Consider the following 20,273-nt stretch of genomic DNA (forward strand, 5'->3'; position numbering starts at 1 on the left):
TAAGGAGGGTGTGGGGTGCCGGGGGGGGGTCTCTTCCTCTTCCCGTGACACCGATCCCATGGCGGCCCTTGGGGCTGGCGTGTCTGTATGTGCAAGAAGGTCATTGGGATTAAGGGAGCGAGAGCTGCAGTACCGAGCCAGCGGGGGAGAGATTGAGGTCTCGGCTGGGAGAAGGGGAAGGGAGGGCAGGGAGAGAGAGCGGAAGAGACACATGCGCACCGGAGCTGGGAGGAGAGGCATCAGGCTGGCTTTAGGAAAATAAAATAAAAGCAGTGCCAGGCGGGGAAACGAGGAGGGAAAGGGAAGATGTCCCACTTGCTGCTGGCGGTGGGGAGGCAGCCCTTATGCTCCCGGCTGGGTGGGTGGGTGATGTCCCCTCTGGGAGCCCCTAGACTGCTGAGGACGTGGTTAATGCTGGAGGTCTGTCCATCGGTCCATCTGCCCAAGCTTGTTTACGGTACAGCACATCACGCCGGGAGTGGGAGGGGACAGGCTGTGCCGGGGCTGGCACTGGGTGAGGGGTATGTGTACCCCCTCCGTCCTGGGCGGGTGGAGTGGGGCCAGCCTGTGTGCCTAGGGATGATGGACGTGATGTGATCTACAAAAGGCTCTCCCATCGCTTATCTCTGTGGCAGAATTTCCTCTCTCTGCTTTTCAGTCTGGTGGGGTTTTTTTTCCCCTTCATCTGAGCACTGCGGGATTTTTGGCTTCCTAGAGGTGCCAGGTGAGAGAGAGAACAGGAAATATGTTTATTTTTTAATTAGGCAGCTACTCTGCTTCACAGTGCCTCAGACACTGTCGGCTTGTTTGCCAAGCCCATCAACACACCCTGTAAGGTCTCCCTAGTCAAGGGCTGCTTCCTGGGAACTGGCATCTCCTCGGGACCCCATGTTGTTTCCCCTTACCTATCTGAAATGCTGGGGTTTCAACCTCAAGCCCCAAATTAAGGGTGACATATGGGTGATTCCCACAGCCCTTCACAAAGGGGTGGTGAGTTTACTTTAAGCTTCCCTCCAGGGTTCGGCCCTTGCAGGGAGAGCCATTAGGTAAAGGAGCCCCAGGTGTCCCACATTAAGTAACCAAAGGTCAGGTGTCCCACTTAGGGATAAAAGCTGGGACCACTTGCAGGAAGAGTGAAGTGTCTATTTGTGAGGTGGATGTACTTTGCAGAGTTTCCTGCTGGGGAAGGACCTCCTGCCTCCCTGGAACTGGGCTCCAGTTAGGTCTGGCTTTTGTAAATGTGGGCTCTGTAGAGATTCAGTATGTATCTTCCTTGGTCTTATGTATTTGGCTTGTTGACTCAATTGTCTCCTGGCCCTCCTATGGGAGACTGCATTTCACCATTTATTCCACCTATTGTTGGTTGTGCAGTGTTGTTGTTGGGGTCAGTGGGATTGATGTCAATTATGTATAATCTGACTTGTTTGTACCCTCAGCGCTCACCCATGTACTGACCCTTTTGTATCAGATACAATTTGGTTATTGGTTCATCTTTATGCTGGCTGTGTCCTTTATGCTAGGCCTAATAATTGGCAAAATACTATCTGACCTTGGCAGAGGAAAGGGCTTCACTTGGCTGTGGAAATTAAAAGTCCTTTTGAAGGAGCTGGATGTGCTCTGGGTCAGTGGTCCCGCAAGTGAGGCTGGCTTAGCCACTGTGGTGTAAGGCTGTGTGTGCACCTCTTCCCTCCAAAAATACAAGTTCCTTCTGCTTTTTCACCAGCTTGGTCTTGTCTGTCCTCCTGAGCATCTCCCCCTCCACAAAGCTGGGGAGCCACAAGCTCACCCCAGATATTTAGTTGGGGTTTTGGTCATTTTTTTTAACTAGAGACCAGGAGTGGTCCTTGTGGGCACTGAAGTCCTATCAGCATGTCACAAGCATCAAACCCTTTATGGCCCTTCCCATAAATTGGTTTAACTTTGCTGCAAAAAGACTAGTTCATGGGTTTTTTGCCCTTCTCACTCCCTCTGGGAGAGGGTTCAACAGCTCTAACAGTCAGGGCCTTCCACCATAAATCAATTTGTGGCTGTGTTTTTATCTGTTTGCTTTTTTGCTGTTGTGCTCTTGTGCCCTTCAGTTTAAATGGTGCTTTTCCCTCCCTGGTGTTTTCCCTGGGTGTATTTATAGACTGCAGTCACATCCGCACTTAGCTTTTCCATCACCAGGCTCTACAAGCCAAACTCTTCTGGTGGTGAAGGGCTCTCCCTTCTTGTGGTCTCTGTGAGTCCTTCCTTTCACATGCTCTGGCACATGCTGGAAGCACTTTGTCTGCCATCTCCTAAGATCTCATTTGCCTTTATCCTGCTCATGGTGTGGGTGGTCCATCATCTCCCCAGGGCAAGCTGGAGAGTCCTTTCAGCCCATTTCACGTGATGAGCTTTCACTGAGAGCAGAAATTCTCATAATGGCTTCCCCAGGCAGTGACCTTGTGCTCAGGTCATGGTGCCTTTTAGCAGACTTTATGATGGCACAGAGGTGCATGTGGCTTTTAACCAACAGGCAGCAAAACTGGCTCCTGCCCAGGGAGTTTGCAGCCCAATTGAGATGGCGGCAAATCTCCAGGGAGAGCTGCAGGATCAGGAGCAGATGGGGTGACCAAAGATTATTTATGTTGCTCCTTGCTGAGGAGGAGATGGGATAGATTTGACAAGGAGGATGCTAAACTATGGAAAGAGGTTAGCAGTTCTGGAGCATCTGTCCACTGCGACAGTGTTGTGAGGCAGCTCATGTTTCTTGGGTGCTTTGGAGGTCAGGAACAGCAGAATAAGTATGCGTTTCCCTACAGAAAGGTTGCCTGGCGTGGGTGCTGGCATGTGGTGGTCCTGCAGAGCACCTGTGTCAGGTTTGGATGTTCAGCCTCAGCATGAGCCATTTCTCTGCTGCTGCCTGCCCCAGATACACTTGCCTGGATGAAGCAGCACTTTGCAGTGCAGGGAGGCAGCCCTACAGAGCAGTCCCTCCTGAGTGTCTCTGTTGAGGATGCCTCCAAGGGCATCTGGATCTTGCAGTGAGGGTACTTGTCCAGTCTGGCTGGACTGAGGCTTGCACAACAAAAGCAATGTGCTGCTGGAAGATCCTGGAGGCTTCCCCACCTCTCTGTGGAAAGGCAGAACAATTCCCTCCCTGTTTCCAGTGGTGGTGAAGACAAGCAACTCACCCTGTTGCGATGGGTGGCTGCGGTTTACTCTGAGTCCTGGTCTTTCAAGGCATTGCTCCACACTGTGCCACTTCAGTTGCTGCTGGCTGCAACATGGAGTGTTGTCTGAGCTGAGCTGCGTTGCACAGCTGGTGCTCTACAGTAGATGGGACATGGGTGCATGGGTGGGATTTTTACCACCCCACCATATAAACCTGCTTTTAGTCCACTTAGGTGACCCAAGAGCTGGAGCTAGTGGTGCTACAGCTAGAGCTGGCAGAGCTAGGTGATCCACACCAAGCTGGAGCTCTGCTATGGTACACAGAATCTCCAGAATCATTCTTGAAATAAAGTAGGTGAGTCTGGGCACTTCCCTGCATAATCCCGTTGCACCCTGACCCACAGTGCTCTCCACAGCTGGTGCGAGGGAGCTGGGAGGCTCCCTTGCAACCTGCAGGCATTGGATGTAGCACCAGCTCCATAAATAAGTAAAATGCTAATTGAAACAGGTTGTTCCAGGCGCTCCTGACTGCTTGGAAACCTGCTTGCTGGAGAAGCTGAAGTGACACTCGATGTAAAAGCCTAACAAGGCAAAAGTAACTTGCTTTTAGGAAGCAGGCCCAGCTGGGTGGCTTGAGTATTTCCAACCACAGCTGCATAGGCAAAGCAGTCCATTAAAACTCACCACATGGATCGAGACACCAAATCTCTCTTTCACCAAGGGTATTACCCCTCTGCAGGGAGGTTTGGTGAGGAGAGGCACTGCCTGCCCTCCATCTCCTTCTCCATCATCTGCTGCCATTGCCACCATGTCCACTGGCTGGTGGGAGCATGCAGACGTTTTGAGCTGGGATGGGAAGCACTGTCCCCTGTCTCTGCGGGCATGGCACATTCCAGGCAGCTCTGGCTGAGCAGGCAAGGCAGGCAAAGGACAGGAACTGCATCCCTGGCCTCGTTACGACAGGCTGGCACCTGCGAACTGGAGGATGGGGGCAAGCCCTGGCGTAGCAGAAAGCCCTGTCTCCTGCCTGGCTAGTGGGTACTGGCTCATCATGCTGACGCCCTGCTTATGACACCCTTTGCCTCTTCTCCCCACGTTGCCCTTTGCCATATGGAAAGGACACCCAGCATGGGCTTGCACTGGCAGTTAAACTGAGCCTTAGAGCCCCAGGGCCATGTTAGTCTGAAACCAGCCTCCACCTTCTTTCTTTCCTGGCTAAATTTAGCTGAGGTTTTCCCCATGTTTGTGGACCATAGCTCATGCTATCTTTTTACTCCTCCATGTGATTTTTGCCCCAGCCACCATGCTCTCTGGCTGCACGGTTGAGAGGTATGTTGGCGCACAGTGAAAGAAACATGGTGGTTCAAAGCACGTGCTTTGAGTCAAGCCCTAGGTATGGTTCTTCATGGGATCCCCTTCCTTGGGTTAGGTTCATAAGGGTTTTTTGGGGATTGCTGTCCCTGGGATTGGGTGAGAGGCCACATCAGAAGACAAGCAATAGATGTGCAGAGCTATGGGGTGATTTGGGGTTGGATAGAGCAGGTTGCATTGTTTCCAGCATGGCATTTCCAGGAAAGATCTTGGAGTAGGAACAAATCTCTCATTAATGGCATTTGCAGATAAAAATCTGAAAAATAGCACATAGGGACCAAAGGCAGTCAGAAATAGGAGAAAAATATAGACACATGTAATCTGCTATTTCAAAACATGAGAGGCATATAGGTGAGGAGCAGAGAAACTGCATGGAGATGAGACATGGCTAAGGCAAACATCTATGGCAGCAGAGAAAACTAGTGTGGCTGTGAGAGGAACAGACACAGGTGGCAGCGGATGTGGTCCTCCACCTTGGCACAGCCAAGCCAAGGAGGGAGAGATGTGTTGCTAGAAAGAAAACTGAACTCTTCCTCATGGAAAAAGGTGCAACTTTTGAGTGGTCACTTTGCTCAGCAGTAACCTGGTGATGTAGGAATCAGCTGGAAAGTACAGAAGGACCTAGATACCACTGTGGAGGTGTGGCCATGGGGAGTTGTCAACAGTAGTGGTGGGACAGATGCTGTTTGACCATGAGAAGAAAGTGAGGCCTGTAGGAGCTTCCTGAAGTCACACTTAGGGACGTAGCTCCCTGTTACACCAGTGGGCATCTTCCTACAGCAAAGCTCTTCCTCCCTCCTCAGGGTGACGTGCACGGCTGCTCAGCCCAGGCCTGGGTGTCGTTGGAGGCTGCCTGGCTGCTGGCTCCCAGAGTGCTCCAGCATCACGTGGGGCTTGGGCTACTGGGGTGGGGGATGACTGACCCAGGCACGGGTCTGGTGGGAGGCAGAAGGGTTAATGGCTGGCCTGTCAGCTGCCAAGCCATGTGTGAAGGAAAGCAGGCTGGTCAGGGAAGCTTGTCCCAGATCTTGTGACAGGAATTAGGGATGTGGAGCCTCTCTCCCCTCCATCACCTGCTCCAGCTCAGCCTGGACTGGGAAGCAGGTGCCAGATGGCTGCTGGCCAGGGCGGGCGAGTTAGGAGGGAGGTGCTGGCATTTGCCTACTCTTCCCCCATCCCTAGGGGAATCAGGTACAAATGAATCCAGCACCTGCACAGGGCTCAGACATGCCATAAAGACTGTGAGCAGGAGTTGTTTGCTGCCATCGTGGTGCTGGCTGGAGGGAATAAATAGTGTCCTTCTGTTTCCAAGCTGCCAGTCCCATGCATATCAAAAGCTGCATATGTTTTCTTCAAAATGAACTAAATACAAGTAGATTTGATTATAATAATAATAACAATAATACATGTCTGTGCAGGGCTGTAGCTTGCTGGAGACTCCATTTGCAAGTGGCTGAATGAAAATGAAATCCAGATCATCTCTGCTAGTTTATTGTTTGCACTCTCCCCTGCACTTCCTTTCTTTCTAAACAGATTTATTCCTGGTCATTACCAGATCAGACACAGAAGAGGTTATGGCTTCATTCTGCCCGAGTTGAATTTGATTTGAAGTCCCACGAGGAATATAATGTCACCAAACTATTTCCTCTCTAAAACAGAATAAAAAGGGGGTTTGGGAGAGGCAACACGTAGTGCAACAGAGCCTGTGATGGGAGAGCACTGCAGTGAGCCCAAGCAGACAGCTTGACAGATACCCTCTTCAGTCTCATCCCCACTACAACCATCATGGGGATCTCGGGGATAAAGTCAGGAGGCAGTGTGACAAATTCCTGGGCTGATGTGCAGGAAAATCCTAGTACACAGCTGGAGGCTGGCTGTGCTGTGCATCCATCACATGATGCTCAGGAGCATGTGATGCATGGCTGGGGATGGGCAGCGTGGTGGAAAGCCTCACATGATGCTCAGGAGGTTTCATCTGGCTTTCTGCAGGGCTGAGCCTGTAGTGGGAAGCTGGGGAGGGACTGGAGAGCCTCTCCTCTGAGGGCTCATCTCTTTCCTTTCCCTCTGGCAAAATCAGATCATCCAGTTCAGTGAGAAAAAAAATAAAAGGTCATTTATGGTGGGATGCAGCCTTCTGACTGTTCTGCACTTTTCTCTCACTGTAGTGAGCATGCCTGTAGTGGCCAGCACGAGCCCCTTAAGAAAAGGGGCCAGGGAAACCCTCAGCCTATCCCCATCTCCTCCCCACAGTGCTTAGCATTACGTTCATTTTGCTGCATCTTTCAGCAAGTTGCTCTGTCTCTGTCAGCTTTGCAAAGTACATGGCTTCACTTGGTGTCTCAGAGCTCTTTGATGAAAACAGAAGACTAGTAAAATCATTGCAACAGCCTGTGTGGATGTGATATTTAAGGAGCAGTGAAGGTGAGAAAAGCCAGGTCCCAGCAGCAGAGCTGAGTTGGTCAGATCTTCTCTACATGCTGTTTTCTGTCCCTTTTTTTGAGCACAGCCGAATACATTACTGCTTATTAAATGTGCACCTCCAGACAGGTTGCACACCCGCTCAATTGATGTTGCTCTTGGAGGCTTAAGGAAACCCTCTCAACCTAAAAATCTAGTCACTTTAAGTTAACTGATTTAAGCAGCCTCACTGAAGAAATAAGGCCATTCAGGTGCACAGAGCTGGGGATGGCTGGCTGGTTTTCATCACCAAGAATGGGAAAGCAGCTAATGATCACCCTCTGCAGAGTGGAAGGAAGGGCTACGTTTGGGAGCATTGGGATGCAGTGCTTTGCGCCAGCCTCTGCCAACCTTTGGACAAGTCACTTCCCTGCATCTCGGTGCTCAGTCAGGAGAAGATTCCTGCCATCTTCTCCTCACCTCCTCTTTGCAGCTGGACATGTATTTTGGACCATTTTATTAGTGGCCATAGGCAAGACTTTGTGCAGCAAGGATTTGCCATGCCAAACAGGGGTAGAAGGAACAAGCAGTGGTAATGCAGAGGGGCAAGAGGCTTGTGCCAGTGCTTGCTGGTAGCTGGCATTTCTTCAAAAGTGCTGCAGATGTGATGGGAATGAGAATGTAAATGCTTCATCCTTGCAAACTTGGTGCTTTGTTTATAATCCAGGCAGACATTCATACTGCACCTGCTGCCTGGATCTTCTTTGCATGGGCATGGACTGTGAAATCAAGGGAAAAAAAAAACCAACTTGCTCTTTCTAAGATGACTTGCTATGTCAGTGAGCTTCCACCCACCTGCCCCCTTACCAAAAAGAAGTAGCTGCCATGGATTAAGTGTGCAACAGTTTCTCCTGAGGGCTGTGAGATCTGGGCTCCCCTAATTATATTTTTTTCTAATTGTTTGTGCACCTGTCATAACAGTTTCTGGGTACAGACATCACGGGGATAAAACGGGCAATGCTGCCTGTCAGCAGCAGCAGCAATTGCCTCTTCTGCTGTCCAGCTCTGTTTGTCAGTCTGAAACCCCTGGTTTGAGCCTGCCTGTTCTTGCTCAGTCCAGCTCAAGGCTTCTGTGCACGGCAGATCCTCACAGCATTTTGCTGTGCCATGAGGGTGGTGGTAGTCTGGCAAAGGGAGCAAACCCTATCCACTGCCACTAAGTTTGCCCTCTCTGCAGTGCTGGGGAGCAGAGCATGGACCAGAGCTGATACCAGTGGTGAAGAAAACACAGAGAGAAGGAGACATCCCTTAAGCTACTGTGCTTTGGTCTGTAGAAAGGTTTCCTAAGGACAAACAGTATTTTGGGGTGGCTGGTTCAGGACACCAAAGATAAACATCTGCAGTGACCTGTTCACGAGTGAGAATACCCCTAGTGGAATCTCCCCAGAAAACTCCTAAGATCATCTTAAATCAGATGCTTGCCAGCAAATCATACCTTGGGCACCTCCAGGCTCCGAAACAGGTTTCTCTTCATAGGAGAGAAGTTGCGTCTTGCATAGGAGAAAGTGGCATCTGGGCTGACTGAAGATGGAGAAATGCCACCTCTGCTTGAAAATTAAGGAGAGGGAGATGTCCCTCTGGAGTCTTGACTCTCAGCTGTCTTTATGACATGCCAGCATAAAAAGATATGAAAGAGCAAATGCAAAAAGGAATTACTCGCTGCTTTTGTGCACAGATGAGAGCTCTTCCTGGCCAGCAGCAAACCCAAAGGTAGGAGCACAGGGAAGATGTGTATCAGGGTATGAGCAGAGTAAACAAAGGTGTCTCTGGGGAGAGGCCATTACAGAAGTTCATTCATCCTAAATGAGTAAGCAGAGACTCACAATACAGCTTGTTGCAAAGGTTGACCTGACACAGGGAATCAACATTTTACCAGTTTTGAGCCCTAAACCAAAACCAAACACCAGGCTATTCCACTTTTGAGGCTGTTTATCATCTTCCAAAGAAAAGATGTGCTTTCTGTCTAATGCTGTGGAAAGTGGTGCACCCATTTTGTAATCCCAATATACGGAGGTTGATGCTTCAGGTGGCAGCATCGGTGCTGATCGGAGCCTCACATTGGCCATCACTTCGGGAATCTGTCAGCTCCCCCTCAGGTTAGAGGAACACTGCCCGTGGTCCTAGGCAGACCTGTCAGCCCAGCCTGCTGTAAAGGTTTGCAGTACTTCCCACTGAAAGAGCTGTCTGTAACCGTGTGCAGTTTTGCTGCCTTCCAAGTCATTCAGACTGAAATTTTGAAGACCAGACCTTTGCTTCAGGTAGAAGAGATTTTTTATTTAATTTTCATGGGCAATTTCTGCAAAGTATGATCAATCTTGATTTTCAAGAAGAAGGAGGAGGAGGAGAAGTCTTCTAAGCTTAAAAAGCTCTTGTGAACTTTCAGAGAACCCATACAGTCCCCACGCTTAGGAGCACTGGCTTCCAGCTTTTTTAGTTTGCTCTGGTGTGTCAAAAATACACTCAGTCTCAGCAACCAAAGTGTGTCCCAATTATGAGCCTTGGGGTGAAAAAATATTACCAGTGTCAGTGGATACTTGTTAGAGCTTGGTATCTGAAAAGTGGTCGGGCTGTTGGGGACTGTAAGGATTTTCCTCTGGTTCTTGATGCCACTGATCAAACAGCAGAGGTCTGTGCTGTGGATCTCAGGCATTGAACACCACTGATGACAGATGGTGTATTGGGTTGGCATTATTCAACTGTTAATTTTCCCTGCACTCACAAAGATGCTTCTCTGCTCTCTGAGTTGTCTGACGTCCTCTTCTGGTGCTTGGTTGGATTAAGTGGTACTGGGGTCCTTCTGACCTAGCAAACCCTCAGACTTGGTCACCTCATCTTCTCCTTGGGGATTGGATGGTGGTTCCAAGGGTGACAGGTTCCTGCTGTGCAGACAACTCCCAGACTAGCAGAGTCCCCAGGTGACATCCTAGTGCACATCATATGTATGTTCGCCCCATGCTTGAGGTCCCTTTCCTACCTGCCCGGGGCCCTCGCAGGCAGCCTGCGGATGGGCTGCTCCTACTGAGGGTCTCAAGATGCACTGCAAAGAAAAATCTGTACATGCTGCCATAATCTTCCCTCTTTCTCCTGTGGCTGCAAGGGGAAGCTGTTTATTTGAGATGCAGAGCTGTTGTAAATAACTCTCTGCTTTGGTGAACCTGCAGTGTCAAAGAGGAACAGCCTTGTGGCAGGTGATGAAGGCTAAGCCCATGAGTGAAGATTAGACCGTCAACTGTGGATTATGGCATTTCTACCTGGACTCATTCTTCTTTCGACCTGATTTAAAATAACATGCAGTGGCAGTGATGGGCAGGGAGGACTCATAGTGGCCCTGCCAGGTGGACCTGGAGGGGGGATGTTTAGCCTGTGAAATCTGAGGGGCAGGTTGGAGGGTGTTGGCGTATGGGTGAGTGGACAGAAGGATAGGTGGTGTCATGGGCTGGGCTGATGGAAGACTGGTGGAGAGAGGTGTGTGACGTGTGGGGAGATGGGGAGAGCAGGAGCCCCGTAGAATGGAGCTACAGAGCAAGCAGGGCTGTGAATTGTGGGAGGGTGGATTGGGAAAAAAGCGTAGTAGCTGGATAGATAAAATTAGTGAAAAAAATGCGTGGTAGAAACAATGAATTCTTAGAAGAGAAAGAAGTGGGTGGGAGAATAAGTGCAGACTAAGAGGATTTCCACTACTTGGAGCCCTTGTACGCAGGCACCCACACCAAAACCATATTCCAGTTTATACTCCATGTTGCCTCCCTGTGTGTCTGTTTCTGTGCTTTACATCGCTTTAGATCAGATGGATAAAAAAGCTCAGTCTAAAAGTGTCCTATTTTAAGTTAATCCTCAGAAATAAAATGAGACCATCTCCCAGTAAACTCCTTGTGGCTACAGCCCAGGCAGGGCAGCAGGCCAGGAGTTCAGCAGAGCAGAGGTGCCTGTGAAAGGTGCCTGTCTCCTGCAGAGCTCTGCTCCTTCATGCTGGTTTGGAGAGATGGGGCTTGCCCTGACATTTCTCCTGCCTCCCTCCCCACCAGGTGTTCTCCATCGTGGTGTTTGGCTCCATTGTCAATGAAGGGTACGTGAACCGCCTGGATGAGACACAAGAGCACTGCATTTTCAACCGCAATCGCAATGCTTGCAACTATGGCATTACTGTGGGTGTCCTCGCCTTCCTCAGCTGCCTTCTTTACCTGGCTCTGGATGCCTACTTCCCGCAGATCAGCAGCGTCAAGGACCGCAAGAAGGCAGTGCTCTCAGACATCGGAGTCTCGGGTAAGTTTCCTGACTGATTTGCCATAGTGCCCCCCTCCTCCACTGGCAGTGGAGAGGGACAGAGCTTCTGCCACCTCACAGGACAGGTTCCTTACTCTCAGGCCTCTCTTCTTTCTTCTGATGCCTCTCTGGTGTTCTCCATAGGCGTAGCTCAGGGAGCCCTTTAGGATCAGCAGGCCCTGCCTCCCTGCATGTTTGAGCTTGATAAGCCCAAGTGTTGACACCTCTGGAGATGATACTTCCTTCTTTTCCAGATCCAGGTGATTGAACCCTCTATATTTTAATATAAAAAAACATTGTGGGTTTCATGCAGGTGGACTAAACCAGTCCTCCTAAATTACCTGGAATTCCCCATATGAATAGCTGTGCAGGACTTCATCCAGCCACGAGGCTTATTCTAACTTGTAGTCAGATTTCTCCATCCCCAGCAGAGTGTTGAAATGATAGACGGAGTGATGGTACGTGTGTACGTGCATGTGTCACACCAGTCAGCAGCATCATGAGGAGGTGCTTTGCTCTCGTGCTGTGATCCTGAGTCACTCTCCTGGCTTACTCCAGCCATACAGACAAAATTCTCCATGTCAGAGTGCCCCCACAGTTTGTCGAGTGGAGCAAGGGCAGCATCTGAACTTGTTTAGGATTTCTGGCTTACAAGTTTGTTCACGGTTAGCCCCTTGCCTAGCAGTCCTGCATTCAGCTAACGAGAGAAGGGGAAGGGGAAGGACTGAGCCTGGTTTTGCTGCCACTTAGGAATGCCCATTTCCCTCGCTGCCTGGTATCTGTCTGTGCCTGGCAAAGAGGCTGAGTCCCACTACCCCCACCAGCTGTGAGTCTGGACTCGGGGCTCCCTCCTACCTTCACCCCTTTCCTGAGGATGCAGCATGTTAATGATCCTTCAGCATCTTTCCTCAGCGTGAGTCCCTTAGCCTATGCTGTCCTGAGCAAAAGCTGGTCCCTGTGCAACTGCAGGCCAGCTGCTTCCCACTCTTCTGCAGCTCCCTTGGAAGGAATTGCTCTTTGCTTGTCCTTGCAGGACAGGGTTGCAAAACAATGGCTGTTTCAGAGAGCCCAGGTGATCACTCCTGTACTGGAAGCCCTTCAGGCTCTCTCCCAAGGCCAAATGCAAGTCCTATGATCAATCCAAACACAAGCAAATTAACTCTCCTGAGGTACTTTCTGCAGACACCTATCATCACCTTGACAATTTAGCCATCAGCGAGCCTGCCAGCTGCACAGGCTGCACAGTCAGAGTTTGGCTCAGTCTGCAACACACTGGTGGGTCTCATAGGGTTGAAGTTTACAGAGAAACATGATGTGTTTATGTTCTGTTCACACATACCGTCTTGATGTCTCTCCCCTTCCCCTTTGGCATGTTGGTGGTGGTCCATCCCAGCCTTTTGGGCATTCCTCTGGTTTGTTGGCTTCTGCTTTCTGACCAACCAGTGGCAAGCTTCGAAAGAGGTGGACAACCCAATGAATGAGGGAGGGGATGCAGCCCGAGCAGCCATCACGTTCTCGTTCTTCTCCATCTTCACCTGGGTGAGTACAGCAGCCATAATGCTGGGTCAAGTGTCCTCTGCGCTGTATTAGCTTGTGGGGAATGGAAGGTGACTGTCTAAGAGTGATTCCCTCTGAGATCTCAGTTCACATGGCTTCTGAGAAGGAAAGGCAGGAGGGGAGGTGGTTAGGAGGCAAATTTGGGAAACAGGGACTGAAAAGAAGGTGCTAGAGCATTAATAAGCACAATGGGAAAAGGACCCATATCCCAGTAAGGAGTGTCCTTAGAAACCTTTAATATGATCTTGGAGAAGCCAGCTCCCCAAGCATCATCTTCCCTGTATGTAAGAGGACTTTCGCATCATTTTCACCTCACAGACACTAAGCAGAGAAGGGAGCTCCAGGCTGGGGATTATACCCATCTCTTTCCCTGATTTGCTCCCATCATGTGAAATGTCATCAGTGGCCTCAAGAGGCTTCAATTGGTGTCCCTCTGGGCCATCCATCTGCACCCATGACTACAGCCTCACTGGGTCACCTTTTAGGAAGGTGATGGTGCTGTCTCTTAAGACTACCCTTTCCTCAGCAGTTCTTTATTGCTAGCTTCCTGGAAAAAATGTGGTGTGCAATATAAATATCCCCCACAATTTCCTCACATCTCTGAAAGCACCAAGCCCAAGTAATTTTTGTCTGAAGTGACAGGATACTGCCAAGCAGGAAAGCATTTTAGGCCAGTCTCCATGTGTAAATCCTTGTGGTTTTATTTTCTCTTCTCCCCGTGTGCCTTAACGTTGGGTAGGGGCCAGGTAGGAAGGCTGCTGTAAGACAACAAAGCTGTCAGAGAGGAAGAGGGGCTGCAAAGGGTTGTGCAGTCAGCACCCTCACCTAGGTGACACCAAGCAGGGGCAAGGGACAGCAGCATGTGTGTGTCCCTCATGACCTGTGTCCTGCACTCAAGTGCTGCTGAGACCTCCTTGTAAGCCCCAGCAGAATGTGTGACAAGGAGCAAGGCTTTTGCAAGGGGTCCCTTAGGACCCTTTTTGAGGTGCCACCACCTGCAGTGGTCCTCCCTCAAGTATGGGCTTGCAAGTGGCTATAGGCATCCTCTTCCCCTGGTGCCTTGGTGGTTATATTTCAAACAAATGCTCTGGTTTGCTCTTTCTTATTGATTCTCCTCCCCACACCCCTCTCTCTCCTCACAGGGCTTCCTCACATTTCTGGCTTTCCGGAGACTCAGAGACATTACTTTTCAGGAAGAATATAACACCCTGTTCCCTAACGCCCCATCCTTGCTGCCTTAGTGCCCCTCGCTGATGGGGGAATTTGGGGGAAGGGGTGGACAGGGGCAGCTGGAGGAGGTTACTGAGCAGAGGCAGTTCCAACACCCCAGCCATGGGTGTGTGATCACTGCAGGGCACAGGGTGGGAAGACATGGGCCACTGAACTGGAGTGGGGTTGTCCCCTGAATGGGAGGTCTCCCTCTGGGGAGTTGGAACTGGCAGTTTCTTTCCCCTCCTCTGCTCCCTTCTCTCCCTCACCCAAACCGTAACTAATGCTGCATAACACCACTGTGCCTTTCTTCTGATGACTGTGCAGAACTAATACTTCATCCAGGAGATGCCCTCTGCCCCCACCACTTTATCTATATCTCCTCCATTTCCTTCCAGCCCTCATTCCCCCAAAACCTTTCCCCCCATCACCTGCTAGACTGCTCACCTCTATCAGGGATGCTCTGGGACAACGAACCATGTCTGCTGGGGTCTGTGATATGAACCCCATGCCCAGGCTCCCTCAGTCCACTAAAGGGTGTCCCGCCTGCAGTGCCTGGGGCAGGAAGCAGCAGTGTGCTTGCTAACCATCCTCCGGTCTGGGAAGCAGCCGCCTTGCCTCATGCTGCTCCTTCCCAAGGTCTGTGCTGCAGCACTGTGCAGGTGTTGGGTGACCACTACCTTGCTACTCCGTGTCAAATCATGCTCTCTGTCCTGGCCTCTGCAGGCAAAACGGCTGTGTACATCCAGCCTGGCAAACAAACCTTTTGCAGTGTTGTTGAGGCAGATTGCCTTCCCAGGGGCAGGTGGGACTGAGTGAGTCCTGAGTGAGTTCCCAGCATACCCCAGAGACAGAGGGGAGCCCCGGCAGGCTGCACTCAGCCAGCTGGGCTTGCAGCCATCCCTGCCCAGCCCTCCTCTCTCCCATCAGGCTCATGCTTTCTGTGGGGCAGCCTGAACCTCCATGCTCTCAGGGGCATTTCACCAGGCAAGCCTTGCACACTAATCTGTAACCACTACTAACCCCACTTTTGTTTGTTTCTCTTTTTCGGTACATTCCTCCTCTCTTTCTCCCCTCCCCTCTCTGCTTCCCATCTCTTCCCTCCACCTCCTCCCTTAAAGGTGGGCCAGGCATTCCTGGCGTATCAGCGTTTCCGGCTGGGTGCCGATTCGGCCCTCTTCTCCCAGGACTACATGGACCCAAGCCAGGACTCCGGCATGCCTTATGCTCCGTACACGAATGATGAGGATGCTACAGATGCAGTGGAGACGTACCAGCAGCCCCCTCCGGCAGATGCTTTCGACACTGAGACACAGGGGTACCAAACGCAAAACTACTGAGCCACTGATGACCCTTTCCCTTTCCTTTTCCCTTCTGCCCACTTTCCCACTGCCGGCAGAAAGCCAAGGCACAAACCAGACGTGTGCATAGTGGCACAAGAGGTGGCTTTCAGCTATGCTCCAGCCTTCTGGGTCATCTGTTTTTATTTATCGTTTTTAAAAAAGGAAAAAAATAAAGAAAAAAAGGTTTCCCCATCACCTCTTCCTTCTCTTCCCCTGCCAAACTACCTTCCAGAACCAAATTCTTCCAAAATCTCACTGCATTGTGACAGGAAGGTCCCCTCTCCCCTTCTCTCCCTCCTGCCTTGCTGTAGAGTGCAGTTTTGCCAATGAGCAGGAGAGGGGCTACGGCACCAGCAGGGCAGGGAAGGGGGTGTTGGAGGTGAAAGGGAAGGAGTGAGAGGGGTCAGGGACCTTCCTAGAAAAGACGGTGTCGCTAAAGGCTGGAGTAGACATGGGAGCATCCAAATTGGGGCAGAGGGCCTGGTTGGTGTTGGAGTCAGTATGCAGGGGTGGAGGGGGAGGCCTGGAGGGGAGTGGGAACAGCATCCCCAGTGCAAAGACGGGAGGGCTTTTCTCTGCCACATGCTAGTGAGGGAGGGTGCTTTATTTTTAGAGGGTCTGGGGAGAAGTGGTATTGGGGGGGTGGCACAAAGAGAGAAAATGGGAATGAAAGGAGGAAGATTTGCAAGTACAATCAAAAACCACAGGCATGTCTGTAGGTTACAGCAAGAGACTCAGCAGACCAGAGGGGCAGTGCCATGAGAGTCACTCCCTCCCCAGCCCCCTTGGATTGAGGTGGAGGTGGTTCCACTTGCCTTTATGTCCTGCTCAGCACTCTTCTCAGAGCAGTGTTTGGTGAGGTGGGAGGGGAGCCATGCCCTGGCCCCCAGACACAGTGCTTGTGGGAGGAATGACAGTGGAGGTAGGCTTCTAGGGGGTTCTGAGAGCCCTTACCCCAAGCTAGTCTGGTTCGAGGGGGAGAGGAGAGCTTTGCCATTTCACCCTGGGCAGGAGGAGGAGAAGAAAGCCAGTTTCGCTTCTCAGGTCCTGCTGAACCCTCCTCCATTCCTCTGCTACCACAGGGCAAAGCCTCTTGCTGAGACCATCTCTGTAGCACACAGGAATGAAGCAGGACACTCTTCGGAAAGAAATACTGCTGCTGGAACGGCCAGCATGCATCTGGCTGTTGCACAGAGATGCAACCAAGTGGGGAAGGGTCCTGCCCCGCACGGTTGTGCTTTGCCTCCCACTCAGATGGGGAGAAGGTCTTGGTGTGAAGAGAATAGGTTGGGACAGGCTGAGCTCTCTGAAATCTGCTCTTACTGTACTTCACGTAGACTATATATTAGCATGTCTTCCTGTGGCATCTCAGATCCTGGCTGTCTTTAAAGCCTCACCTAGGTGGCAGTAGTGACTCAGATACAGCTCGTATGGGCATCAGCCACCCTGCTCCACCCAACACAGGCTCCAGCAGCAGGTATCAGGAGCAGATCCAAAATCTATAGGTGCTCCCCCAAGCGCCCAGCCGATTCCTCGTAGCACCCTTAGGAGTCTGGAGGAGGTCTGGCCTGTGGTTGTATGAACATCTCATCTGGAGGACACCGAGGTTACCAGTCCTTCCGCTCCTCCCAGTGCAACTTTCCTCCAGCTACCCCACAACAATGGGGAAAGGGTAAAAACTGGAGCTGCAGGCCCCAAGAGGGAAGGGGGGCAGTTGTTCTCCGCTGTATATAGGCACCATTTCTACCTGCTCCTACCAGCAGACTTATGCTGCCGATGGCTGTCCCTATGGCTTGTCCTCCCCATGGCTTTTTCCCCCTTGCTGGTGGCTAACCATTGGTGAGGACGGGAGAGGGGGACCAGCTAGGTCTGTGGATGCACCAGGAGGGACTGGGCACACATCCCTTGCTCTGTGGCTTTAAGTGAAAGCAATACTGTAAATAGGAGGGGGAATTTGGAGGAAAGTTCCTTGGGCTGCTTCTTCTGTGGGCTCAGCCTAATATTTAGGCTTGGTGGGGGGTTACCTTATTGAGAGAGGTTTGTTATGACTGTGGCTGTGGTGGGAGCTCCCTCCAGTCCGCCTTTCCTGCCATGAAAGAGGAAAGAATGGATGACAAGGTGGAAGAGGATAAAAACTAGTTGTACTCACCCAGATTCATCTGTGTCATCCTTCATGCTTTAGTTTGGGGAGGGGGGGACCAAGAGGAGGACGAGGCTATAAATAACCATCCCTCAGCACAAAAACGTGTTGTACTTTTGGGGAGGAACTGCCCATCACCTGTCCCCTCTCCTTGGTGAGGGGGTGAGGGACCAGGTGCATGAGGAAAGGTATGGACCATACATGAGGGGGGTCTACCTGGGGCTCTCTTTTGGGGTGTGGTAAAGAAAATTCTTCCATGCCATGCCCCTTCTCCCCTCAGTTACATAAATGGCTAAATACCATCTGGGGCTCACTAATGAATAAGCTTTTCTTTAGCCTCTTTGGCTTGCTTTCCTCATGTAACCAGCTGACAGGCTCCAGTGGGCTTGAGGTAAGAATGAGCCTCCTCCTCAGAGCCAGCACTTCAGTGAGATATGAGCCAGGTGGCTTCATCCTGGGTTACTGCCCATCTCTCTGTCCCCTTTCTCCTTGCTTATTGTCATAGGAAAGGCACTGGTGTGGCAGGGGACGCTACCACAGTAGATACTCAGGCAACATCTTGCTTTTGCTCGTGGGAGAAGACATACCCTCCTTGGACTAACATGCTTTTAGCCTTTGCAGTGGAGGGTTGGTTAGAGGCCTGGGAGCGGGACTCTCCTTGTTTGCATGTAGCTCTTTAAAACACAATTTCCAGTGACATTTGGCTGGTTCTGCAGCTGATGAGAGATACAGACCTACCCAAATCGTTGGTTATCTTATCTGAGGTGCTTCTGATAAGGTGTTGCATATTTCTGGTGATCATAGGCAAGACCTGAGCAGCTGGCTGGAACATGTCCCTTTAGATCCTAAATGTGGGTGAGATCAGCCCCATTCTAGGGATTTGGACATCAGAGGGAAGACTGTATAAGCAAAATGATAAGGCAGCTTTCTTCCTCCCCTGTTGAGAGCAACAGCCCCTTGATGTCTTCTTATTTTATAAAGCCCCCAAGTAAGGGACTACTCTGTGGAAGCAGGGGCTGTGAAGGGCAAAGAGATGATGAAACAAAACTTTGCCCCAATTCTACCTATGGCTTCAAGTCTCCTGGCGTGTCCCCATCCCCGGCTCACCTGTGTCCCCACCACGCTGTTCACCACGCCTCATCACGCACCCTTCCCTTCCACGTTATTCCTGGCAGCTCCCTGAGCAGGGGAGGCGTCTTTGTCCCTGCACCCTCACAAGCACTTGGGAGGACCCAGGAAGGCAGCATTGTGGGGTGGTTCCCACAGGAGTCTTGGCTTTGGTCCCCAGAGCAGGTACAAGGCAAGGAGCCCAGCAAGGCCACCTCACGCAGCAAGTCCAAACCATCCATTCAGACAACTCCCTGCTGCCTGTGTGGCATCTATAACACCACCTGGGCTGCCCTGCCCCTTCCCCTGATGCATTACTGCCTGTGTATAGTATATATATTATATATATATATTTAAAAAGATGTATAATATAAAGCTATACATATATACGTAATATACGATGACTCATGGATGGCCTGCCGCATACAGGATCCCCTGAGTGGTCTTGTCTAAGCCTGAGTGTTCCTTCACCTCTCCTCCCCCTCCACCCCTTGCCCCCGTTCCAAAATCCAACTACAGCGAACCCCACCACCTTGACACCTGTGTTTACAATGTCCTATATATTTGTGGTTAACAAAGTGAAGGTGGTAACTACTGGTGTCTCAATAAAGTTATGATGTTCAAAATAACCAAACTATATGGAAAATATGGTCTGGATTCTTTTCTTTGGGGAGGGATGTCTTTTTTTAGCTCAGTTTGCTATGGGAGCACAGCTGCTGTGCTCTGGCACAGCTGGACAGCAAGTTTAGTGACATGTGGTGGCTTGAATGGAGGAAAGAGACCTGAAGAACTGCCCTTATTGAGATGACATATTTCAGGGGGAGCTAATGGTTGCTTGTTTTGCTTGGTCTAAGTTTCAAATCACACACACTGTCAAGTGTCTCTTACCTAATGAGTAGGAAATCACAAGAAGGAGCTTGACATGCCATGTTAGAAGTGGACCTTCATTGTAAAAAGGATATAGCTATATGGATGGAGGACATACAGGAATATAGGATACAAACCTATATGAAAATAAACATCTGCATTTCCACACCCAGGGAAGCAGATTTGTTTATTCCTTTGATGTGTCACTACCTCTGTTTATCTATGTGTGACCATTGCTTGGGTGTCTAGCATAGTACACATGTTCAAAACATAATCAAGTATGGGAAACAAGAGCTCTCAGGGAGCTGCTGACAGTGGGTATCAGGAATTGATAGCCCACCATTGAAAAGGATCTAATTTCAATGGGCTCTGCAATAAAAATAGAATTCAAAATCCCATCCCATGCTGACACTTAGTTAAAGCTTCCTTCTCATCCCCTTTTAATGAGCCTGTCACCCGGTACCTGAGTATCACATTTCCCAAACCCTTGTGCAGTTTGGGGGCAGTAAGCAGGGGCACATGATGGTGAACAGGCTCTATCCATTCCTCTGAACTGTCTCCTCTCGGGGACACAACTAAGCACAAACATGCTGTAGCTTTACATCAGATGATATGCCAAACTGTTGATAGACCCATCTGTTTCTTGATTAATCTTGTTTGGACAAAGACCCCTCCTACAGTCCCAGCTTTTGGGGTGGAAGTATGGAGATACCGAGCCCACAGAAGGGCAAATGTCTGTGTTGGCGGCAGGTGGAGTTAAAAATGTGTGAGACAAGATGTTGCCAAAAGCAAACATTTAAGATGAATAAGACTGCAACAGG

General features: G+C 50.5%; 1 protein-coding gene across 1 annotated transcript in view; it reads left to right on the forward strand.

The window, feature by feature from the left end:
• SYNGR1 (synaptogyrin 1) overlaps positions 1-19,231 on the forward strand; it is a 21,519-nt gene extending 2,288 nt beyond the window's left edge. The window contains exons 4-6 of the mRNA XM_026863026.1: positions 10,992-11,229; positions 12,623-12,768; positions 15,117-19,231. Coding sequence (XP_026718827.1) covers positions 10,992-11,229; positions 12,623-12,768; positions 15,117-15,335 — 603 coding nt within the window. The 3' untranslated portion in view covers positions 15,336-19,231. The remainder of the gene's footprint in view (positions 1-10,991; positions 11,230-12,622; positions 12,769-15,116) is intronic.
• Positions 19,232-20,273: the final 1,042 nt, after the last annotated feature.

This window comes from Athene cunicularia (assembly GCF_003259725.1).
Source record: "Athene cunicularia isolate RWA chromosome 1 unlocalized genomic scaffold, athCun1 chr1_part2, whole genome shotgun sequence".
NCBI classification, from domain to species: Eukaryota; Metazoa; Chordata; class Aves; order Strigiformes; family Strigidae; genus Athene; species Athene cunicularia.